Consider the following 21,845-nt stretch of genomic DNA (forward strand, 5'->3'; position numbering starts at 1 on the left):
TGGACGAAAGCTACGCACGTCTCCTATCAACCAGGCCTCGCCAAACAAACATGACCTGGAGAGCTTATTAGACACATTTATATACAAGTGCTGTAGTTCTTGTTTCTGTATAACTTGCTGGAACACACAGACAAGTATTTCATTAAATTCCTGGCGAGCATTGCCTTTTTTACAATGACATCTTTTATTGCTTTAACTACTTTTGCGAGGTTTAACGCACTAATTACTTATGGTACACTGATAAACGATGTCTACAAGTATTGATATAACACCTTACATTCTGTACATGACGACATTTAGTAGCAATCACCTTAATCAAAAGTGCATTACACGATATATTGCATCTAAATAAAACATGTAACCACTAGAATATTAGACCTGATTTCATCAAAACATAACATTAAGAATAGGGAAGCTATTTAAGTATCATTAGCAGCCATCTGCCATCATCCCACACTCTGTATATCAACTCAACATCTCATGTAATCACAAGGAAGTTGGATGTTATTACATTACAATTTAAACAGGAAGTGTATGGAATCTGTCTATGGCGCCATTAATTGCCATCTGCTAGCATCTCCACAGTCCTCTGCTGCCATATCCGCAACTTATCGTTGACTTCCTGCCAACATGGCTGCTTCCTTTCCGATTATTTTCCCATGGTCAGTTGAATTGAACGAATAACCTGTCACCTGACATCCAGATATTTACTTCCTGGTTTTGGACAGCAACATTATAACTCAATATCCTTTTGTATTGCCCCTGGACACACCTGATATAGGAGGGCAAACTATAACGACACCAACCCCCATCACAAACACACACATATACACACACATATGTCTTGACATGGTGTGATTGAGTAGCTAAGTAGGAAATGTAGAGGCTTGTCAGATAGATATGGGCACAGAGGATTGGAGAACAACCTTGGTACATCAAGAAGAGTGTGTGTATGCGTGTGTATGCCTGCTGAGTGTTGTGTAACTTTGTGTGTGTTTATGTGGAGTATGTTACCAACGATAAATGGTGGGAAAAAAAGGGATCTTATTAGCATTATATGGATGTTGACATTCCATTCAGGTCAAAGTTAGTGTTGCATGACTATATTTGTGCTCATGCGGTTGTGCATGTGGGTGTGTATGTGTCAAGGCTCAGGCTGTGTATAGTAGTCATGGCTGTCACACAAGCATACGCATGCACGTGCACACACGCGCTCCTGCTGTGCTGTGTGTGGCGAGGGCCCTTGGGGGGGTGCTGCTGAACTGTCAAAGCAGGATGGATGAAGAAGCTGCCCTGCATAGCAAGGGGCTCTGGGGAAATACCACCAACATGACACACACACACACACACACACACACACACACACACACACACACACACACACACACACACACACACACACACACACACACACACACACACACACACACACACACACACACACACACACACACACACACACACACACACACACACACACACACACACACACACACACACACACACACACACACAGTGTGTATACAGTCAGCACATAAATATACTACGTGCATGCTCCCACTTTAAAATGCATAAATCCTAATATGCACGTATGAATCAGAAAATAAGCACATGTAGTGAAAAAAGAACACACACACACACACACACACACACACACACACACACACACACACACACACACACACACACACACACACACACACACACACACACACACACACACACACACACACACACACACACACACACACACACACACACACACACACACACACACACACACACACACACACACACACACACACACACGCACACGCACACGCGCACGCCCCCCCCCCCCTCGCATATCTCCATCTACAAAGGGCTACTCGCTGGATGCTTCAGAAACAGAAACAGCCCTGGGGTCCTCTGCAGAGCAACATCTGAGTCTGATAACAGAGGAATGTCCAGAGATCTCCATTTAGCAGACAGCAACTCATCATGTCATAAATTCGGCAAAAAAGCTCACTTCAGCAACGCCCAAACTCTTGTAAATGGAAAACCACAGTAAAAGCATTAAAGGAATGACAGAGTGGGCCTTACTCTATCAGTATGCACCATTAACATATCTGAGGGAGAGGATTTTAGAATTTTAACCTTATTAATGCATGTACCCTTCAAGAATAACTATTTTTATAAGAGGAGTAAAGTGAGTACATGTCATTTATTGTAACTTAAATTACAAAATGATAACCTAGTTGTAACTAACCGAGAAATTGATTATCTTACAAATCACCCCAAAAATTAAACATGGCAAGAAATGAACTATACAAACTTATAGTGTGTACGTTCAGGTACATGTATACATAAAAGTTAAAGATGTCATGGACCTTTTAGGAGGGATCGCAGCACTGTGGAGCAGAGCAGACCTTGTAAACTTAATTATTCCTGATTCCACAAAAGATTTCCTCGATCAGGGCCGTAAATCTTCATGCTTGGCAGAAGTCTGAACAATCCATTAACAATAATAAAGCTTGCGCGGCCAGGAGATAGACCCTTAAAGGGGAAGGTCAGCCTGATATTACAGCTTTAAAGGTTTCCTCTTACGGCTCAACTTCAATATAACCACTCACCTTGCCTTTAATGGCTGCTGGCTATGCAGTATAGTTCAGCATATATGGAGTTTCTACATCTAGTCTCTCTGGGATGTTACTGTACATTGGAGAGCAATTTATGGGTCTGTTTCTGACCCGCTGTTTGGAGGAGTGAGTATTGTTAATAGAATAGCAACAGGGGTGGTGGAGATCTCGTCGGTTTGGCTCAGTCTGGCCCCCACGTCCTGCTGGGGCTCATGGGAGGCTTCCAGAAGCGCTGCCACTGGCCCCGAAAGTGCTTAGCCAGCATAGTTTTCATTCATCCTGGCCTTTCCTTTTGACTCTTTGTTTCGTATCTTTATTCTCCTTTCCACCTTGCTTTTCTTTTTGCTAGCCCCTCTTGAGATCCTTACTCCCTTAGGAAATGCTCTGTTCCCAACATCCAATTTCTCATTGTTTTAGACTTTTGGGACAATGATGCCACTTTGAGCCCTGTATAAAAAAGAAAGTTATTTTCCAACACCTTGTCCCGACATCTGTCTTCATTTTGGGAAATGTTTCCGTCGCCCTGTTTCACCTGCCTGTTTTTCTCCTTGGCCAGCTTGTTCCACTGTCTAGGGTGACTTCAGGAAAGAAAGATAGGAAGGAGAGAGGACACAGCAACAGAGAGAAGGAGCAGGAGAGGAAAGAGGGGAGAGTGCAAGCTCTTAAGTAGATTGCAAAGAACAGCACAGAGGCATGAGTGTGAATATTAAAAGGGTTTTCTCCTTCCCAAGAAGTTTCAGTCTGCAGCAGCACCACCAACAGCGAAGGAAAGAGAAGGTGACAGAATAAGAGAGACTGAGAGAGAGGAAGAGGCTTACAGAACCGCCAGCTATTCAGCCATAGCAGAGACAGCTAGCTTCAGGTGTCAGAATCAACGCTGTACACAATCTATGAAGCTGTCCGGCAGATCTCAGATGAGAAATTACCATAATTGAATAAGAAGGTTTATTTCATTGCAAAGGTGATCATTTTCCCAGATGGAAATTAAAGGGGTGATAAGAGAACAATGTAAAGCAAAAAGAGGGGGAGACTCACCTGGAATGCCTGGTGGGGTTTTCAGGTATTTCCCATTGAAATGCTGTATCACAACCTCACATTTCTCTGTGGACTCCATCCTGCAACAGAACAGAAACATAGGGTTTGATTTGAAAAGAATAGCCACTATCCATTTGTAGCAAAAGTCGACAGTCATTCCTAGGAAATACAATTATTTTACATTGAATGATGGCTCGATTAGAAATGGCTTGTGGTACTGTACATTAAGAGTTTAAAAAAAAAAGCAAAATCAGAATAAACAGTTAATTTCACGGTTACCACCCAGATAAAGTTGACCTCTCAAGTGCACCACGGTACTTTTTGTAAAGCAACATATTTTAAGGTGAGTCCATTGAGAGCGGTGCTGTGGTTGTACTCAACTCAACATTGCTTGTTTCCATTTTGAACTGAAACTCTTCACACATGGAGCAACAAGCTTAATTATTTCCGGATTGAGAGAGAGAGAGAGAGAGAGAGAGCGAGAGAGAGAGAGAGAGAGAGAGAGAGAGAGAGAGAGAGAGAGAGAGAGAGAAAGCACAGGAAGCTAACCGACTAGCTCTTCCTTTTCCAGCAACTGGATCAAAAGTCTGTGGGCCGAGCAGCCGACCAGCAGGAGGGCTCTGATCTCTCACATCATAAGCACAGAGACTGTAACACCCATACAAACTCTTACATAAGTATATCAAACACATCATTTTTTTTCAAAAGTATACAATGTTACACCAACACATAAGTTATTACAATTCACACCAACGTGAATGTTACCATGGTATGTTGCCATGCAGGTATTTGATAGACTCACAAAATAACTCATATTAAAATGAGTGTGTTTTTAAGTGCAGGTTTGAGTGATTGCCGTTCCTATGCTTATGGTAATATGCTCTTAGAATTTTCAGAATGCATTGCTTTCCAGATTGTCATGCTTTATGCGGTCTCACCTCCAAGAATACTCATGTGATCCTGTCAGCCTCTCACTTCTCTGTCCTCTTTCTCGCTCATCCGTTTCCCATCTCTAGTTTCTTACTTCTTTTTTTTTTAACATAGCTTCTTTATCGCTCTCTCTGTCCCATCCATCTTACTCCCGACCCGTCTGCACCTCTTCTTTTTGACGTCTCTCTCATTCCTGCCGGTCTTTCAACCTTGGTTTTCCCTCCATCTTTCACCGTTACCCTATCTCTCTTTCGCCTCATCTCTTTCCCTTTCCGTGCCCTCATTTTCTTCATTCTTTGTGCATCCGTTTGTTTCTCTGTGCACCCTAACCACATCAACACCATTCTTCCTTTTCCTCTCCTTGATTCCCTTTTTAGAATATGTAATTTTTCACAATTTCTTGCACCGTTTTTCCCCATCTCTCTTTCTTTCCTCTGTCCACTCTTATACTTGGGAAGACTGAGCGGTTTGACTCAGCTGATCACTAAACAGGCCCTAAACACACGCACTGAACAAGTCAAAATCAATACTGGCATTCAACAAATGTAATACAAACATGCATTATATACAGTAAGAGCTGGGTATGGTATGACATTTTTTACATTATATTTGTTTTGTCAATTTTGATTTAACAAAAGAGACCAGACTTCTCCAATGACATGTGTATACACAAGAAGCCATACATGGATTGTTTCCAAATACAATTGTTAACATTATCATTCAAATGATATTCGATCAAAGAATAAGAAAATAAACTGGATAAAGTACACATTCAAGTAAGCCTTCCATATTTCGATACCAAAAAAAGCATTTGGGTTTGATATCCAGCTCTGAATATTTGATTCTGTGCCCAGAGTGAAACAGTTTGTGAAAACCATGTATTCACAGATAAACATATATAATATAGTAAAAAGAGATGAAAATTCCCCCAAAAATCAAACATCCTTTTCACTAAACTAACTAACTACTTGTTGTGAATTATATGTTTGTGTACTGAAAAGCAAAACTTATTTGAGATTATTTGTTGTGGTATTTTTGCTGTCTATCTTGACAATGGGCTGAATATCAGGTTGAACCAACCACTCAGACTGGAAGTGTTGATGCTCAGCTATTCTCCAGCGCTCTTTACCCACCCTCCTCACATCCCCTCTGGCTTTTCATTGTTTCTGTCCTGATCCACACTCTTTTAAGAAAGGTAGGTAGACAGAAAACAGGTGGGTAGACGAGGAGTAAATAAGGCAGACGGGCAGCCAGGCTGTCGAGCGACTTTCGGGGAAGCCATTCAGCGAGCCAGGTAGGCGTTGAGGCAGGCTGGCTCTTTGTGTGCTGCTGGTTAATGGCATCAGGTGCTGCTGTCTGCAATGATTAGCGCTGGAACTGGAGTAATGGGCTCTGATAACAGTAATGGATCGGCCCACAAACACTAAGCTCAGTTTACTTTCTCTAATGCCCCTCGTGGCCCAACCCTCAGCAGCTATCTGTCTGTCTATTGACACAGCTAACAGGAACTAAAATTCATAAAACACATCCATGAATCTTTTTAAGCTTCTTCTTCTTATTTGTTTTAATCAATTACACAATCTTTTTTTCCTTTCTCCCCTAACCAAGTAACCAATCATTCAGATTCACTCTCAGACACCCACATTCACTTGTTTCAATTACTTTTCCTCAACGTTTCTCCATCTCACACTGCCGTCTCCTTCCCATCACCTTCACTTTTTCTTTTATAATAACCTCTATGATACGTTATTTTCACCTGGCCATTGTTTCACACTCCTGTCCCTCTCTCTCCTGCCGCCTCACTCTCCCATTTCCATCATGTCTGTTCCCCGCAGAGGGCTGCTGGAACAGGTGGCCTGTGGCAGGTTGTTGCTGTGCTCTGCTTGTTGGTCCACAGGAGGCTGCCTACCGGTCTGTGTGCATAAGTGTGAGTCTGCACACTAATATGTGTGGTGGTACATGAGCACACGTCAATGCATGTGTGTGTGCCTATTATGCACATTTGTACAGGCATGTCTGTGCACATGCTCATATGTGTGCCTAAGTGCCTGTTTGTGTGTGTTTGTGCTCGTCTGTCCTGCTGTAACCCTCAGTAATAGAGCAGGGAATAGGAGAGGAGTTCAGCCTGAGCAGGTGATTAAGAAAAATCCCTGCAAGATGGCGGCTCTGCGGCCGTCAGTGGCCTCCTCTGGGTAAACAAGGGAGGATATGGAGAGCAATGAGAGCCTGGTGGCTGCTGGCGAGGACAAGGACAGAGTGGTTTATGACTTTGGGGGATTAACAAGCTGAAGTGGAAACTTTTCTAAGTAGAAAAAGAAATAAACCATTCAAAGTTAGAACTTGTAGGTAAACTATTGCAGAACTGACTATAATAAGGACAAAGGGTTAATTGAAGGTATACATGAATGAGTAAGAATGTAGATGACCAACCATTAATACATTCTCTTGCACTATTGTATTTGTTTTATTTTTATTTGTTTATGTCCTACATATATTCATGTTGGAATGTAGTAGGAGACTGTGGCTTAAGTTTTTCAGCTGACATGTCATTTCCCGCTGACAGCATGAACAAAGAGGAACTCATCCAGTGGCACACTGTCAAACAGGCTTGGCAAACAAATCACCTTTTAAGTTTCCATTTCCTGGAGACGAGATCATCTGATTAGTGTCTTTTTAGAGTGATGAATACGCACACAAAGGCATTTTAACGTCTGTGTTTTGTTTAATTTGTGTGCATTTCATTCTGTGCATTTGCAGATGATTTATTGTTAGTGATGTAACATTAAAAATGTGAAATGGAATTTAAGAGGGAAACCTTGATTAAGAACATATTTCCCGATGCATTGTCTATAGAGCAGTTCCACACTTTATACTTGATGACATCTCACATTTGAGTTTTAGCAATCTAGCTTTTGGGTTAAGGAGAGAGTCGTTTATGGTTACGAATATCTTTGGACTGTCACAGACCATATGGAAAACATGAATGTATTTTGAAACGGGGCATAGTTCCCCATTAACGCAACAAATATCTGCCTTAGGTATCGAGTTATAACGTTCCTGTAATCTATCTATAGCAGGACCACCTACCTGGCAAAGCCGACTCCTCTGCTGACCCCGTTGGCATCCCTCAGTATCCTCGTGGAGATGACATGACCCAGGGGCTTCAGCATGTTCTCCAGCTCCTGCTCATCCATAGACACCGGCAGGTTGGAGATGTACAGGTTGGTGGGGTCCTGCTCCTGTTGCTGCAGGGCCAGGGGTTAGAAGAGTAGGGGAGGATTGATAGAGGAGATGGAGAGAGAAAAGGAGAGGGAAAATGAGAAATAATGTATCACCAACAAGTGTAGTAAGTAGGAAATATGCATCATCTTTGCCTCTTGGGCTATTACATCGCAATGCAGCCGACATTCACACGCATGACGTTTGGCCTTATTGACACTCAGACATTGATCTGCTCACATGCCATATGGATACACCAATAGTTCACTTTGCCTTAGGCTCTATGTGTGAGACAGACATACACAGCATGGATTTGCGTGAATGGTAAGTATAATGCCTGTGCAAGTCTGTATAGAGATGTATCCTAAACATGTAGTTGCAGTTTGTCAGGTGTCTCATGGGTTTAAACCAATAATAAGTGGTGACATATTAAGCACATTTTCAGGTTCATACCTGTATTCTGGGTGTGTTTTTTTTTTTTTTTCTTCTTAAATTTTGTGTGTATATACTTGTTTTCACCCTAAGCAAAAACGCCAGTGTAGCACCTTTCTCTTTGAGCACCCTTCCCTGAAAAGCCAATTGCAAGATTACAAAGGAAGTTCTCAAGCTCTGGAAGCAGAAACCCAAATATGGGGTTGGGGGGGATATTCTAATGAGTCTGTTTGTAAAATAGGAAGGGGACAAAGTTTGCCGAGTCTCATGTTTTATGACCAAGACAGCTTACCAAACATGGTTGTTTTATTTCTCTGTTTGTGGGTTAGTAGGCCCTTCTGATACCAAACTGTATCACACACAAGCACTGAAAATAGCAAGTTCTTCCTAATATGTCCCCTTAAGATTTAAAGTGAAGGAAAGATAGAGAGAGAAAGTTAGAAGCTGTGTAGGGTGTATGGTACAACAGCATTTTCTGTGTTGTGCCCAGAGGCTACAGCTAGCTATGTGAAGTTGCACAGCTGGTGGTGGGTTGAGCCTGAGGTAGCAGAGGGCCCAGAGAGCTCTACAGTAGAACAGCTGGAAACAGCAGCCCCAGCCCCACGAGTCAATCTGTCACTGAGCCAGGCAGCCACCAAGTACGTCAACCAGCTATCCATCCATCTATGCTACACGTCTCTAAATTAAGCATTAAACCACATTATGTCATCCTTATCTCTAAATATGTATCTTAATGATGCTGTATGCACATCAGCACATTATTTCTCGCATATCAAATCTCATTCAATCCATCCTCCCGCCCATGATGTAAGTAAACCTTCCAATCAAGCAGCGGGCCAGATTCTGATCAGATTCCAGCTCTCATTCATCACATCTCCTCTTTATCCAACACCCACATCTCCCAAGCTTTCCTGCAACAGCAGCCAGCACCAAGCAATATTACAAAAAGGCATCCATGTTGTGGATTGTGGCAAGCGTAATGTGATGAGGGAATGTTGGAACATGTTGATAAGATTTACATCCACTTCAGGTATTTGTAGAGGATTCATCTTGTACCATCCAAATAGGAATTTAAATTAGGGTCAGTCGATTGAGTGTATTCAACTGAAAGACAATTAATAGATGTGTTCTTTTCCGTAGTTCTAGATTGAAATGTATGTATTTAATGCAATACATCAAAAGTAAACATCCCCTCACCCATAATAACAGATGGTTACACATGATTCTAGTTTAGATCAATAGTGTGAGCAGTGGAGGGCCTTTTAAAAGAGTATTGCCATTTGGTTAGGAAATAATCAGTGTGATGGTTGGGCTCTATTATAAATGGAGGGCTATTATATCTATCATGAATAACACTAGCAATTTAGCAAGACATAGATCTATAAAATGTATGTAATGACAATAAAGGCAAAGAATAATGTTCATTTAATGAGTTCAGGATTGGCCCAATTGGATTGTGCAAGATTAGTCTCATAAACCTTAGGAAGCGGCAATAAGAGAAGAAGTGAAGCAAAGGCAAGTAGAATAACTTTGGCCCAAAGTCAAAATCAAGACAATATGCACAAGAATTGAACACGTTTTTAAATTGGTAAACCACAATGCTACTTGTTTTCGGTTTATAGCACTACTTTACTTTGAATTCAGTTTAAGTGATCTTTTTCACACGCATATGCAGTACTGTTAACAGCATCTTCAGTGCAGATCTGTTGTCTTCTCAGTGGGGGGTTGTGGCGATACTTCAGTTGCAGCCTGCATGCAAACACCGTCTTTGAGAGTCTTTACAGCCTCTCTGTGCTTCACCACAGGAAACGCTGTCTAACTCTGTCGTGTTCTGCTTTCTGTTTACGGCGGAGGAAGACGTTAAGAAGAAGGAGAGGAAGTGCCTCCACCAGCTCCGTGCCTCCATCTGTCAGAGGAGAAGACCGGTCCCTCCCCTGATTAATTAGCTGTCTTATCTGACAGGACATGTTTGATCTGATTAAAGCCTTTGGGAGGGAGCTGGTGCCCAACCTGAAAGCGGGAAAACCGACACTCGTTCTCTTTTAAAAAGGAACTCAATTAACTAACTTCACTGCAAACTATACTGCTCTTTCCTCGGCAGGTTTGTCACATTTACGTGCTTCGGAAAGCCTTCACAAGAATTTGTATAACACAGGATTTGGAAGTGAATGAGGCTTAATTAAATCTGCCCCGTAAAAAAATCTACTGTACACGTGTCACTCTCCCACTAAGTCCCTTTGGTGTGCAGCTGTGCTTTCCTTTGAGTTTCATCGGTTATGTGAGGCGATGTTTTTCAGGATTATGTCAAATACGCTCCATATTCCAATATAGACAGGACGTCTGGATCAAGAGTTAACTGACTGACTCAGTCACTGGGCTAAGCCAACAATACGAGAGTTTATGTGTGTGTGCGCACGCTTTTCAATGAAGGCACTTTCTACTATAAGCATGTGACAGTACTCGCGGTGAAAGAGTGCGACAGAACGTGAGGCGGTAATTTGTGTGCGTGGGCTAATAGTAGAGGGGCTCCGTTTGCTAGGGGATTAACTCTGGGAGGCCTCATCTACGCGCGGCCGCCTTGCTAAGTTTCCTCTTTGATGACGTTCCGCACCACAAAGCCCTAAATACCCAGATGAGAAGGTTACACGAGAGGAGTGGAATTGGGAGCATTTTGACGGGAGGTGAGATGGGCGGCCCCATTCCAAAAGGAGATTTCATTTCCTTTAATGTCAGCCTTCGCACACGCTCTGCTGTCAGGCTATGAATGAAACGGTAATCGAGGTGTGTGTGCGTGTGTGTACCTGTGTATATATCCCATCCCAGAGTAATTATGCGTTTGTTCCTTCAAATCTATATAGTGTAAAGCTGCGCAGGTGTATGAGTCTGTGTGTCGATGTCTGTCCCAATGCGATTGACCAGTGTTGTAGATAGCTAATGGAAACGCTCCAGGCTACGCTACTGCCTTTGATGAGCATCATTCCTTCACCTTGCCACCAGGAGGACAGGATGAATCCAACTGTGTGTGTGTGACAGGAGGGGGGGGGGGGGCAGCTGACATGTCATTTCCCGCTGACGGATGGCCCACTCGCTAGAGCTGACAGCCCTGTAGCTGTTATTTCATTTCAACACCCTGCTCTGTTTACCTCACTGTAATTTCTGAGAACATTACCATGGTAGAGGGGAGGGGGGAGTATTAGCGGAGAGAAAAAAGAAATGAGGAGGCCAGGTTAAACAAAAGGAAAGTACGAAGAGAAATAGGGTTATAGATCTCAATGCTAAAGGTGAAAGAGTGAAAGGTAAGAAAGACAAAGGCAGAGACGAGGCAGCTGACATGACAGGCAGATATAACACATTAAAGGAGACCTTGTTGCCTTTGACAACGCTTGAGGGGGAATAGAAACATCAGGTGTAAGAAGTCTCACGTTCCGCCTATGGGGCTCTCAGGGCTGTTTCCATTTAACTGATAAAAGTTAGACGGATATATGTGTCTTGACTGGGGGCACTCCATCTAACGCCATGTCGAGGCTCGAGCTGCCCTCACTCTCTTCGTCAATCTTTTCTCACCCCATAACCGCGATGTTCCTTCACTTCATTCTGTCCGTCTTTTCTCCCTTTTTACTCAGCTCTCCATAGCCTCTCTTTCTCCAACTCTTTCCAAAGCACCCTCCTGCCGTCTCTATCCTGTTTCTCCCTAGACGTCCCTTACTTCTCCTCATCAATCCATTCCTGCTTGTCATTCGTACCCTACTATTGCCCTCTCCTATCCACCCTCCCCCCCCCCCCCCTCGATCCCTTCAGCTTGCTCAAGAGATTAAAGCTATGTGTGTAATTGGCTCTACAGGGCTCAGCTGCTCCTCTAAGCGTCGGTACACACTTCAAGGGCGTTTGTATGAACATATATCCAATGCCAATTCTTAGTTTTAGACCACACCATTTCCTTCCCTGAGGTATGGTATGAGGTCTGGCCTGTTGTGTGACTAACCAGCAGCCTGTAGGAGCACAATTGAATGGAAAGACAATAGGGTTCCGTGTTGTCTCGTTGGAGAAAACTGCAAGGAAGCAGTAGTTGCTGTGTTGCTGCTGCTGCGAGGATATGTTGCTGACAAGTTTGCAGATGCCAGAGGGAGCGTTCTGTTCTGTTGTATATAGGTTCAGGATTTGCACTCAAATGTTGTTGTGGGAGCCTGAGTCTGCAGAATGCATTCAGAAGAAGACAAGCAGGCCAGACAAGTCCAGACAAGTGGAAGGAAGTAGTAGGGGGGGTAGGAGAATTTGAGCGCATCAAGTCACTTCAAAAGCTTGAGTTCAATTTGTGAGGAGCCAGAACATTCTGAGACAAAAAGGTAGAAGTACAAAGGAGCTATCATTCTGTCAGCTGGTCAGACAGCAGCAGGCAGAGTCAGGCGGGCAGCTCACCGCTCTTTGATGAACACTTCCACATTTACCACTGATGACATATTGGCACAATTACTCTACTTTTCCCCTTGTAGAGGCAGTTGTTTAACGCTTCCCCCCACACTAGGCCTGTTATCAGGCCCATACTGTGACTACTTCAAATCCCATCCACATCCAAGACTTTACGTCACAGTGTGTCCTTATCACGGCCTGCCTCTTTCCACTGCAGCCACCTACTGGGGACACAGAGCCAAACTGCAGGAGGCTTTAGACTACATGTACAAGGATTCATGGTGGGGGTCAGAGTTTGGTGGCAGAAAAAGTTTTTGTAAGTCTCTAAAAAAAAAGCATCTTATTTTCCAGCCTGCTGAAGGCTCACACAGCACAGGAGAAAACCAGGATCAAAGTGTGTTTTCTACCAATGCTACATGTATTCATCAAATATTCTTCAGACAGGACAGTGAAACATTTATGGATTGAATTCTCTCATCCGACACACATCTTCAAAAACAGGCAAAGATATACAAATGCACACTACAATCCAACATATGCACAACCGTCTCCGACATAGACATGCTCAGTCAGAGAACAGCATGGTACAGAGTAAAAGAATAGCAGGATTGCAAGCTGGTAACGTGCAAGGTCCTTCTGCTGCTCACTGGGGGGGGGGGGGGGGGGGGGGTGATTCAAACCTTCTGTTTGAAACAAAGAGCTGTGAGGCGGAGAATCTGTGCCATCACCCAGGGCAAGCCATTTTCAATCAAATGACCATGTTATGTTTGAACAAACAGCCCAAAACACCTGTCATTTAAACACCGCTTTAACTATGGCTGCGATAAATGGATATTGGCAGGAGTCCTAGGAGAAAGAATGCAAACATACAGAGTGGGCATATAGTTGTCAGAAAACTAAATTAAACCTAATTGTTCTGTTATAGATTACATCTTTCTCTAATTTGTTTAAATGTTGTGGGTGGCATTGCTGTAATCACGTTGGCATTAAAACCTGCACAGTAATATCTTTAAGAGGATGTGAAAAGATGAGATAAGTAACAAAACACCAATGGCTTTTTTTATTGCAGTTTCCCATATAATATATTTTTTTATTAATTATATTCCTTCTTTAATCCAGATGTATGTTGAAAACCCCCAACACATTTTTGCTTTGCTCTGTGGGGAATTTCTAGTGTATCAAAGCTATTTAAATGTAAAAAGAAAATCACATGAATCACTCAGTATTTTCCCTTTTATCCTCAAATATTTTATTGAGTAACTAAATAGGTTGATAGGTCACCTAGCTGCTATCTCAGAACTGTTGTTCTGTTGTTCTGAGATAGAGATGAGATACACTGGATGTGTATTTTGTAAATTGTGTAATTTATACTTTTATCTTTAATATTTGTATGCATGCTTCTTAATTAATATAAAGCTATCTTTGGCTCTTTACTTGCTGTAACAAATGTACATGTCCCCTCTGTGGGACGAATAAAGGTATTCTGATCCAATTTCTACTTTTATTTTTCCTTCCCGAAATCAATTCAGGTACCTCAACTTGGGATGTACAAATCAATACAAGGGCTCCCTTTTCCACAGATTTAAATTCTGCATACCGAAATAAATGGAACTAACCCCCATCATTTTATATAAGGCAACAATAGGCCATGACACTTTTTAGTCAATAAGATTTTCCGCATCTTTTTGTGTTAAAATATAATTAACTGTTTATTGACGTAAAATAAAGGCAGTCCACTTTCTGATCTATTTTCATCCTCGCTGTAATATACCAAGCTGATCAGTAATTACATTTATTTGCACATAGAGCTCATCAAAAAAATCTGTTCACCAACACATTAATTAAACTCTTAGTCATTTTCATACCAAAAAGTAATTCAAAGTTTGTCACAAGGTACAAAGCTTTTTTAATAAGATATAATTAAAATAGCAACATATGAAGCTCAGGAGCAAGATTACAGGTTCACCTTGCTCAGGCAATGTTCCATTCAGCTGGAATACAATGTTACCTGATTAAATAAAAATCTTACAAATTACCATACGTTGCTGCAGAGCACAGCTTAATACATCACATTATTCAGCAGCTGAATTTTTCCCAAGAGTGCAATCCAAGCCAATGACAACTAAGTGCGTCCTATTGGCCCAGAGGCACTGAGGTGTTTAGTTTGGTTTTAAGACCCACACTCATTCACTCACATAATCACACATACACACACACTGCTCCTGCACGGCACCGCTTCTCATATATGTGACTGTACACACAAACACACACACGTAGTCAATCTCTGTCTTATTACTGCTCATGGAAAATGGCTTTCTCGCTACTCTGTATTATGCTGAGATGATAGATGCTGTGGAAGGAGCAAAAGTGGGTGATACATGATTGAGCCTTTGAGTTTGCCAACACAGCGGTAGGGCTTTGTTTTACTAACTCTCTCAGCTGGGCCTACTCTCTGCTGGTGTAGCTGGTGAAATATTCATCCCCCATAAGGTTCTGGGAGCACTATGGCATACAACAGGTTTACGGTATGCCCTTCAATTTGCCATTTACCTGTGTCGTTCATGCACAGTGATTCAAGCAAAGACACAAGAAGGATAATGGGCCATATAGAGGACATTCAAGGTCAAACACTTCATAGGAATTCTGATAAGGTGTGACATTTAAAACATATTCTGTGGATCACTACCATGACATAAAGATTGAATGTCAGCTTTAAAAATGGAATAAAGCGAATTTCTGATGTTATTCTATATCTTTTGTTATTGTCTACAAATCTTATGATAAGACCATAAACAACAAGATTTTAGTTTATCTCAATACCTCCCTACACTGTGTGTGGACAATTTGTTTTGATCTAATCAAAATCTGAATTAGAGAATTTTGTGTTCCCACAGTGGGGACACAAAATGTAAAAAAAAGTGTTTTATTGAAGAAAAAACAAGCAGAATTATTTGCCTTAACAGCAGGGGGTTGTGATTTTTCTGCAAGTCTTGCTAAAACAGAAACAAATAGTGAATTATATGTGGAATGTTCCCAGCAGCTGTTTATCACACATTTGGGGCTCTGGTGCGATTTTACTGCATCTGAACCGTGGATGCTGGATTGACTCAAAATGAACTACAGTGCACATATTCATCGTAATGAGATATCATTTCGCCAAGCGCAACGTTCTGGTTCAGTGATGGTGTTTTAATTTGAACAGCAATGGAGTTATTTAAAGGAGAAGTCACAATAGTCTTTGGTACAAAAGCATTTTTTTAAATGTTGAGCTATTTTTAGTATCAAGGGATTTATTGACGAGAAAAAAAACCCTATCATTTAATGTTTCTGAGCATCATCTGGAATCAAGTGTAATGTTCCCTCTTCCACGGATGTATTTTGTAGAGATCACAGCTTTACTTTGCAAAACAGACATAACACCACTAAATTTTGTCTGCCATCAATGTCATGGCTCATACATTTTGATGCCAGGTTAATGTGAATTTAAATGGGTCGATATGCGCTTCACCCGCTTAATCACGACCCCCTGATTTGATTTTGTATCTCCCTCGGTGAGCTAATATTCCAGAGATTAAAATTTCATGTGGAGCTCAAATCAAAAATTCATTATTAACATGGAAGACGGGCACACCGCCTTACCCCTGAGCCGGAGCAAAAGGAGACAAAACTCATGCATGCATAGTGTAAGTGGGAAGGGACACATGCATGCGAAGACACTTTTTGCTACGCTCCCTGAGGACTTCAAGTCCAATTTATCCCGCCTTTGTAGAAATATTGAGGAATTCCCTTATAAGCTGTGGTTATGTCCATGGCTGTGCTCCCTCGGCTAAGGAGTATACAACATTCACAAATGTCTTCCCGGTTTCATAATACATTTTCATCACCTTCATATTTTTCCATTACGGTGTTTGCAACAACAGCTCATTGTGTTGTCGCCAGGGTAAATGCATTTTTCCGTCTTATGCATCATTCATGATATCATTTCTGAGATTGAATTCCTCCTGGCTGACATCATGTGGAGGCGGAGGGTGCCGGTGATGGTTTTGGATAGAAAGTAGGGGGTGTTTAAAGGAAACGGTGGCTGTTTCATTTCCAACATTGACCAACGTGAGGATCTCCTTCACTGAACAGAAAACCCAGTAAATCTTTAGATCACGATACATTTTTACTTTATAGAAGAGATCTCACACATTGCTTTACTTCATCTTATAACTGTTTTTTTTCTCCAAATCACTATTATGCTGATCCACTAATTATTGTCCACATAGTTAAAAACACCTGATCATTTAGTTTGGGCGCAGATGACATAGAAAAGCAAACTGAACAAATGAAATCCTGTAATGTAATCCTTGTAGAGGGCAATATGCCAAAATAAGCCCTTGATATTTGGTGAAGGCTTCCCCCTGTCACCCAAGAAACATAAATTAAGTCTCCGGAGAGCGATTGCTATTTTAACACGTCAGTGGGGTTCTGCACGTTTCATTCCACGCTGGCTTTGTACAAATAATGCTGGAAAAAATTAAAATGTGCTTGGCTACTTCTGTTAGGGCACATTGATTTCAATGTGGGGCATGCTAAGATGATTGTGCACTAGCGATGCCACTCATGTTAGGTCAGATCTTTCCATTCAGCTATTGTTTTCGGAGGAGTGGTCATTTTGATTCTTGAAATATAAAGGGTAATGTATGAGTGCCCAATTCAGGTACTCACAATAGTTCTACAAACAAAAAAGTATGAACAATAGAACAAAGAGCTAGGAATTGTCTTTGTTCCCTCACTCAAAACTGTTACATTTAAATTGGTGGACCACTCATTGTTTGTCTATGTTATTAAAGTCAATGGATCTGGGCACACATGAACTTTGAAAGGATCTCCCTAAACCTTAGTTCACCACAGGTGGTACATGCATATATTTGACAAAATACAAAAAAATGTATACAGATATCTGTATTTAGGTGTAAAAAACACATACAACTAAATTACGAAATGATCTTCAGCGTATTAACTGAATTGATGATCAGAAAAGTCAAAGTCAAAGTCCAGCTTTAATTGCATGAGGCAGTAATATGAAGAAATTAACAAAAATCTACAATACCTTTAAACATCACTACTTGCAGCGTCACAGTGTGTAAAGTGGATTGACATGCCAGGAATTCACCATTACCTGTGTTTGCTCTGCAGTAAAAATGTAAACAATTGCATCCCATCTATTGAAGGGGCCCTCATGGTCAAACTGTGGGGTTGCACACGAAAAAAAGGATATGAAATACCTCTTTATGTTCCCAAGATCACAAATATGCTTCACATTGACCTATGCTCTAAAGAACTCCTAAAAAGCCCATGTGTCTCCAACATGCTCCTCTTCACTTCAGAGAGACGGTCCTATTTAATGCATGCTGTTCCCAGAGCAGCGCCACATACGATCCTCGGAGCTGCCCTCAGAGGGGTTCATCGCATCATAAAGTCGTCATGCATGTTAACTCCACGGTGCAAGGGTCAAATGAGCCATAGCTCTGGATGTTAAGTGACTTCAAAAGGCAGCATACATATCAGCCCTCCCCCAGCCTCTCTGCGCAGTGTGAAGAATGTGTTTACCAGACAGGCTGGGTCAGAGGATCCCAGTTTACAGACAGGGAGGAAGGCTAAGTCACATGCATGCACCTCAGGGTGGATGAAATACTTCACATGCTCAAAAGCTTTAAAAATGCGCAAGCACTTGCACACAATAGCATAGACTCCCAGGTAAATGGACTGTAAATGGACTGTACTTATATAGCGCTTTATCCAGTCTTTAAGACCCCTCAAAGCGCTTTACAAACTACATGTCATTCACCCATTCACACCCATTCATACAGAGCAGTGTACCTTACTCTATAGGACCTAACATTCACACACATTCACACACCGTTGGCCATGCCAACACACATACATCGACATGTTGACTGCATGGGCTGGGATTGAACCTACAACCTTCTGGTTGAAAGACGACCGCACTCCCTCACAGCCACAGTCGCCCAGGTCAATCTAGTTAAAAAAGCGGACACATACTGAGATTCAGTGTTAAGGATGTGTGAGCCTTTCAGCGCAGTGCTCCAGCGACATGAGAAACCAACGGTGACAATCTCTTTGTTTCTCTCAACACTCCATCACCTGATCTCCAAATGGAGGAACAATGCAATTTTCGCTTATAAATCTACTGCAAAGCAAATAGCATACGCTGTTTGCCTCCTCCACAAACACACCCTGAATAACTACCCTGGGTCATGGACTCATTTGTTACTCCTTAATGTGCCACTACTCAGCAGGGAGCACTAAGGCTGCCACGTGAAACTACACTGCGCTGCGAGCGTCATATGTCTAACTGCAGCAGAAATACCTCGCCTTAGCTCTCTCACATCCGCGGAGGAGCAATGGCAACACGGTGGAGGCGAGAGCGGCGGAGATATTGAAATATATATTAAAGAATTATTTCTCAATGGAAAACAGCAACAACAAAAGTAATAAAAAAGCAATAATGGAAGTGTTGTGCGGGGAAAGCCACTCAGAACAAATCAACATTTATGTGACATCAGTCAGGTTCAGTGGTGGAACCGATGCAATGATTTTCAATTACAAAACACTGATGTGCAGTATTAGTTTCTTCCTGTTACAAAACACAGGTTGTTTATGCTGCTATGAATCAGGTTCTCGTATTTAATAAATAGTGATAAAAAAGCTAGATAAAAAACATGTTTAAATACATACTTCACACCCTAAAACGTATACTTCTGTGTGCCTTCAGACACAGTACAAACCACGCAGATTGAATTGTTCTTACTGCATGATAACTGCAATACTATATGTTCGATTTCATGTTGAATTGCTCCTCCTTGTATGATTTCATGACATGTAGAGGCAACAAAATCTATTTTTATGGCAAATCAATTTCAACATGCACACGATACAATCTAATGTGGTTTTACTATATCGGTTTTTGTTTGTGGCAAAATGCTTGAAAAATAAAAAAAAGTGTTTTATTGGAACATTAAAGAAACCTGACAGACCTCCACATAATTACACATCATCCTTGTGATATACCCAGAAGCCTTTTTGTTTCCCGTCTGTGGACAGCTGCCTCTGGGCCCTTGTTAATATGCATACGTTTACATCTGGACTTCAACTAAAATATTTCCATTATGATGAAGTGTTGTGTAAACAATACAGTGGGGACAGAATTATAATCGATGTTATAAGTATAACTGAGCCCAACGTATATATGTTGAGGCTCAATCTGTTTGAACTTAAATGAATGAATTCAGGTACTAGTATTAGTGTCTTATCTTTTATTCTTTTTAATTACAAATGAATCTGCTTGTATGCAGATTATTCAGATATTTGATAGCAGGTATTACAGTCAGTGAAATGCGTTACTATTTGCAAGCTTTTACTTAGTGTTGTTGCTCATCTGTATTACCGTACTTTACATTTCAGATAACAAATACATTTACATATAAAGTCGTATTATCAATAATTCCTTGTAGGACATGTGTTTTTTAAAGATTAAACATCAGCGAAGGGAAATGCCTCTTAGTAAAATATGGCACCAACTACCAATTCCCCATATAGACAATAAAACGGAATTGCTCCCAACCGGCAACCATTAAAATTAACAGAACATATTTCTGCGGTAATTTTCCACTGCTGTAAGTGATGCTGCTGACCCATCAAAAACAGTAGAGTCAGGTTCCAAACCCAAACCCAATCCCCACAGTGTTTATTTCAGTGAGGGCGTCATTAGCAATACATGACCTATATTGTAGTGAAGGCTGCTTGTTACAGTCTACCTAAATGGCTTGCAAGAGGGGCGGTTCAGCACAAGATAATGTGTTTGTTATGGACGCTAATGATACAGCGGAAGCAAACTAACGACCCACCCTTGGTGCCCCACCGAGTTCAGCGGCTTCATCACTCCTATTCTATGAAAACTTGGAAAACACCTAAAGGGTTTCCTCTTTATGGTCCTCAATGGCAGAAGAGAGAGAGAGAAACAAAACAAAAAGAAAGGAGGAAAGAGAAGTCTGCATTTTTGCCTAAAAGTTGGTAAAGTTATGAAGGGAGAAGGCACATGAGAGGAATACAGAAAGAGTAAAAAAAGGGATAAAAAAAGCACAAGGGCCGTAATAAAAATCTAATAAAAACAATAACAACTTCCCTAGTGCTTTAATGATGCTCGGTGGAGTTGGGATGGGGTAAAAAATCCTGTAAACACCAAAAGTGCAGTGGTGACACAATGCTGTAACTTACTGGACTTGTAAATTCATGCATTACATTTGTGACAGAAGTTCAAAAGTTTGATCTACGTATACTGTATGAACAGAATCTTGAATACAAGAGGATATTCAGATAAACAATTATGAATGAACAGTATTCCATGTGCAACATTTGACTTAATTTGTAAAAAATAACTGCTTCAATCATATGACCATCATCGAGATACTTAAACATCTTGAAATATTTTTGTCATGTAATATATGTATTATTCTTTGCATCTGAATTGAGAATGAGACAATATATACAAAATAAGACGCATTGAATTACCCTGAAGAAATCTTGCCTCTTGGATATTTGTGTTTATGAACACATGTCACGTACCCTGTGTATCCTGTGTACACATCCTCAGAAATAAACGCTTCGTACCAACACGATGTAATCAAGCCCGTGAACAGAGGGGGCAGGATGTAGAATAAAGTCAGCAGCAGGCTCTGAACAAACAGCATCAACAATCAACAAAAGGTTTGAAGAAAATTATTTCTGATGTGATCTCAAACCTATTGACAATCCAGTAACCTCAATAATTCTTAAGGAATATAACGATGGCCCTGATCTTTTGCCTAGTGCTTTCACCTTTGAATCACTCAGGTAAACAAAGAGGCAGCGGGCACCGTCCATGACCCGGTGATGAGCTCATAGGGAGGGTGGAACTTTTTTAACTTCTTTGGAGGCTGTCAATAGACGGTGGCTGACGTCTCTGCTCCAACTCGGATGATTAAAGTGCAATCAGTTGAATGCGACCACGTGAAAAGTGATCTCGCGCATATAAAAAAGAACTGCGTCTGAAGCTCTGATATCACAAGTCATAAGTGTCGGCTAAGGATAATAAGAGATAAATGGATGAGAGATGGTTTCTGGGTAAGGGGAGAAGGTGTCCCTGGTTTGTAAGCCAAG

At 41.4% G+C, this 21,845-nt stretch overlaps 1 protein-coding gene across 7 annotated transcripts in view; it reads right to left on the bottom strand.

Moving 5' to 3' along the window:
* LOC307021037 (RNA-binding motif, single-stranded-interacting protein 3) overlaps nucleotides 1-21,845 on the bottom strand; it is a 258,107-nt gene that overhangs the window by 59,823 nt on the left and 176,439 nt on the right. For 4 of the 7 annotated variants that reach the window (XM_079652770.1, XM_079652771.1, XM_079652768.1 and 1 more), the window contains 2 exons: nucleotides 7,671-7,836; nucleotides 3,654-3,733 (listed from right to left, as the gene is read on the bottom strand). In XM_079652770.1, coding sequence (XP_079508896.1) covers nucleotides 3,654-3,733; nucleotides 7,671-7,836 — 246 coding nt within the window. The remainder of the gene's footprint in view (nucleotides 1-3,653; nucleotides 3,734-7,670; nucleotides 7,837-21,845) is intronic. The other 3 variants (XM_079652769.1, XM_079652774.1, XM_079652773.1) reach the window with 1 other exon arrangement.

This window comes from Notothenia rossii, assembly GCF_949606895.1.
Source record: "Notothenia rossii genome assembly, chromosome: 10".
Lineage (NCBI taxonomy): Eukaryota > Metazoa > Chordata > Actinopteri > Perciformes > Nototheniidae > Notothenia > Notothenia rossii.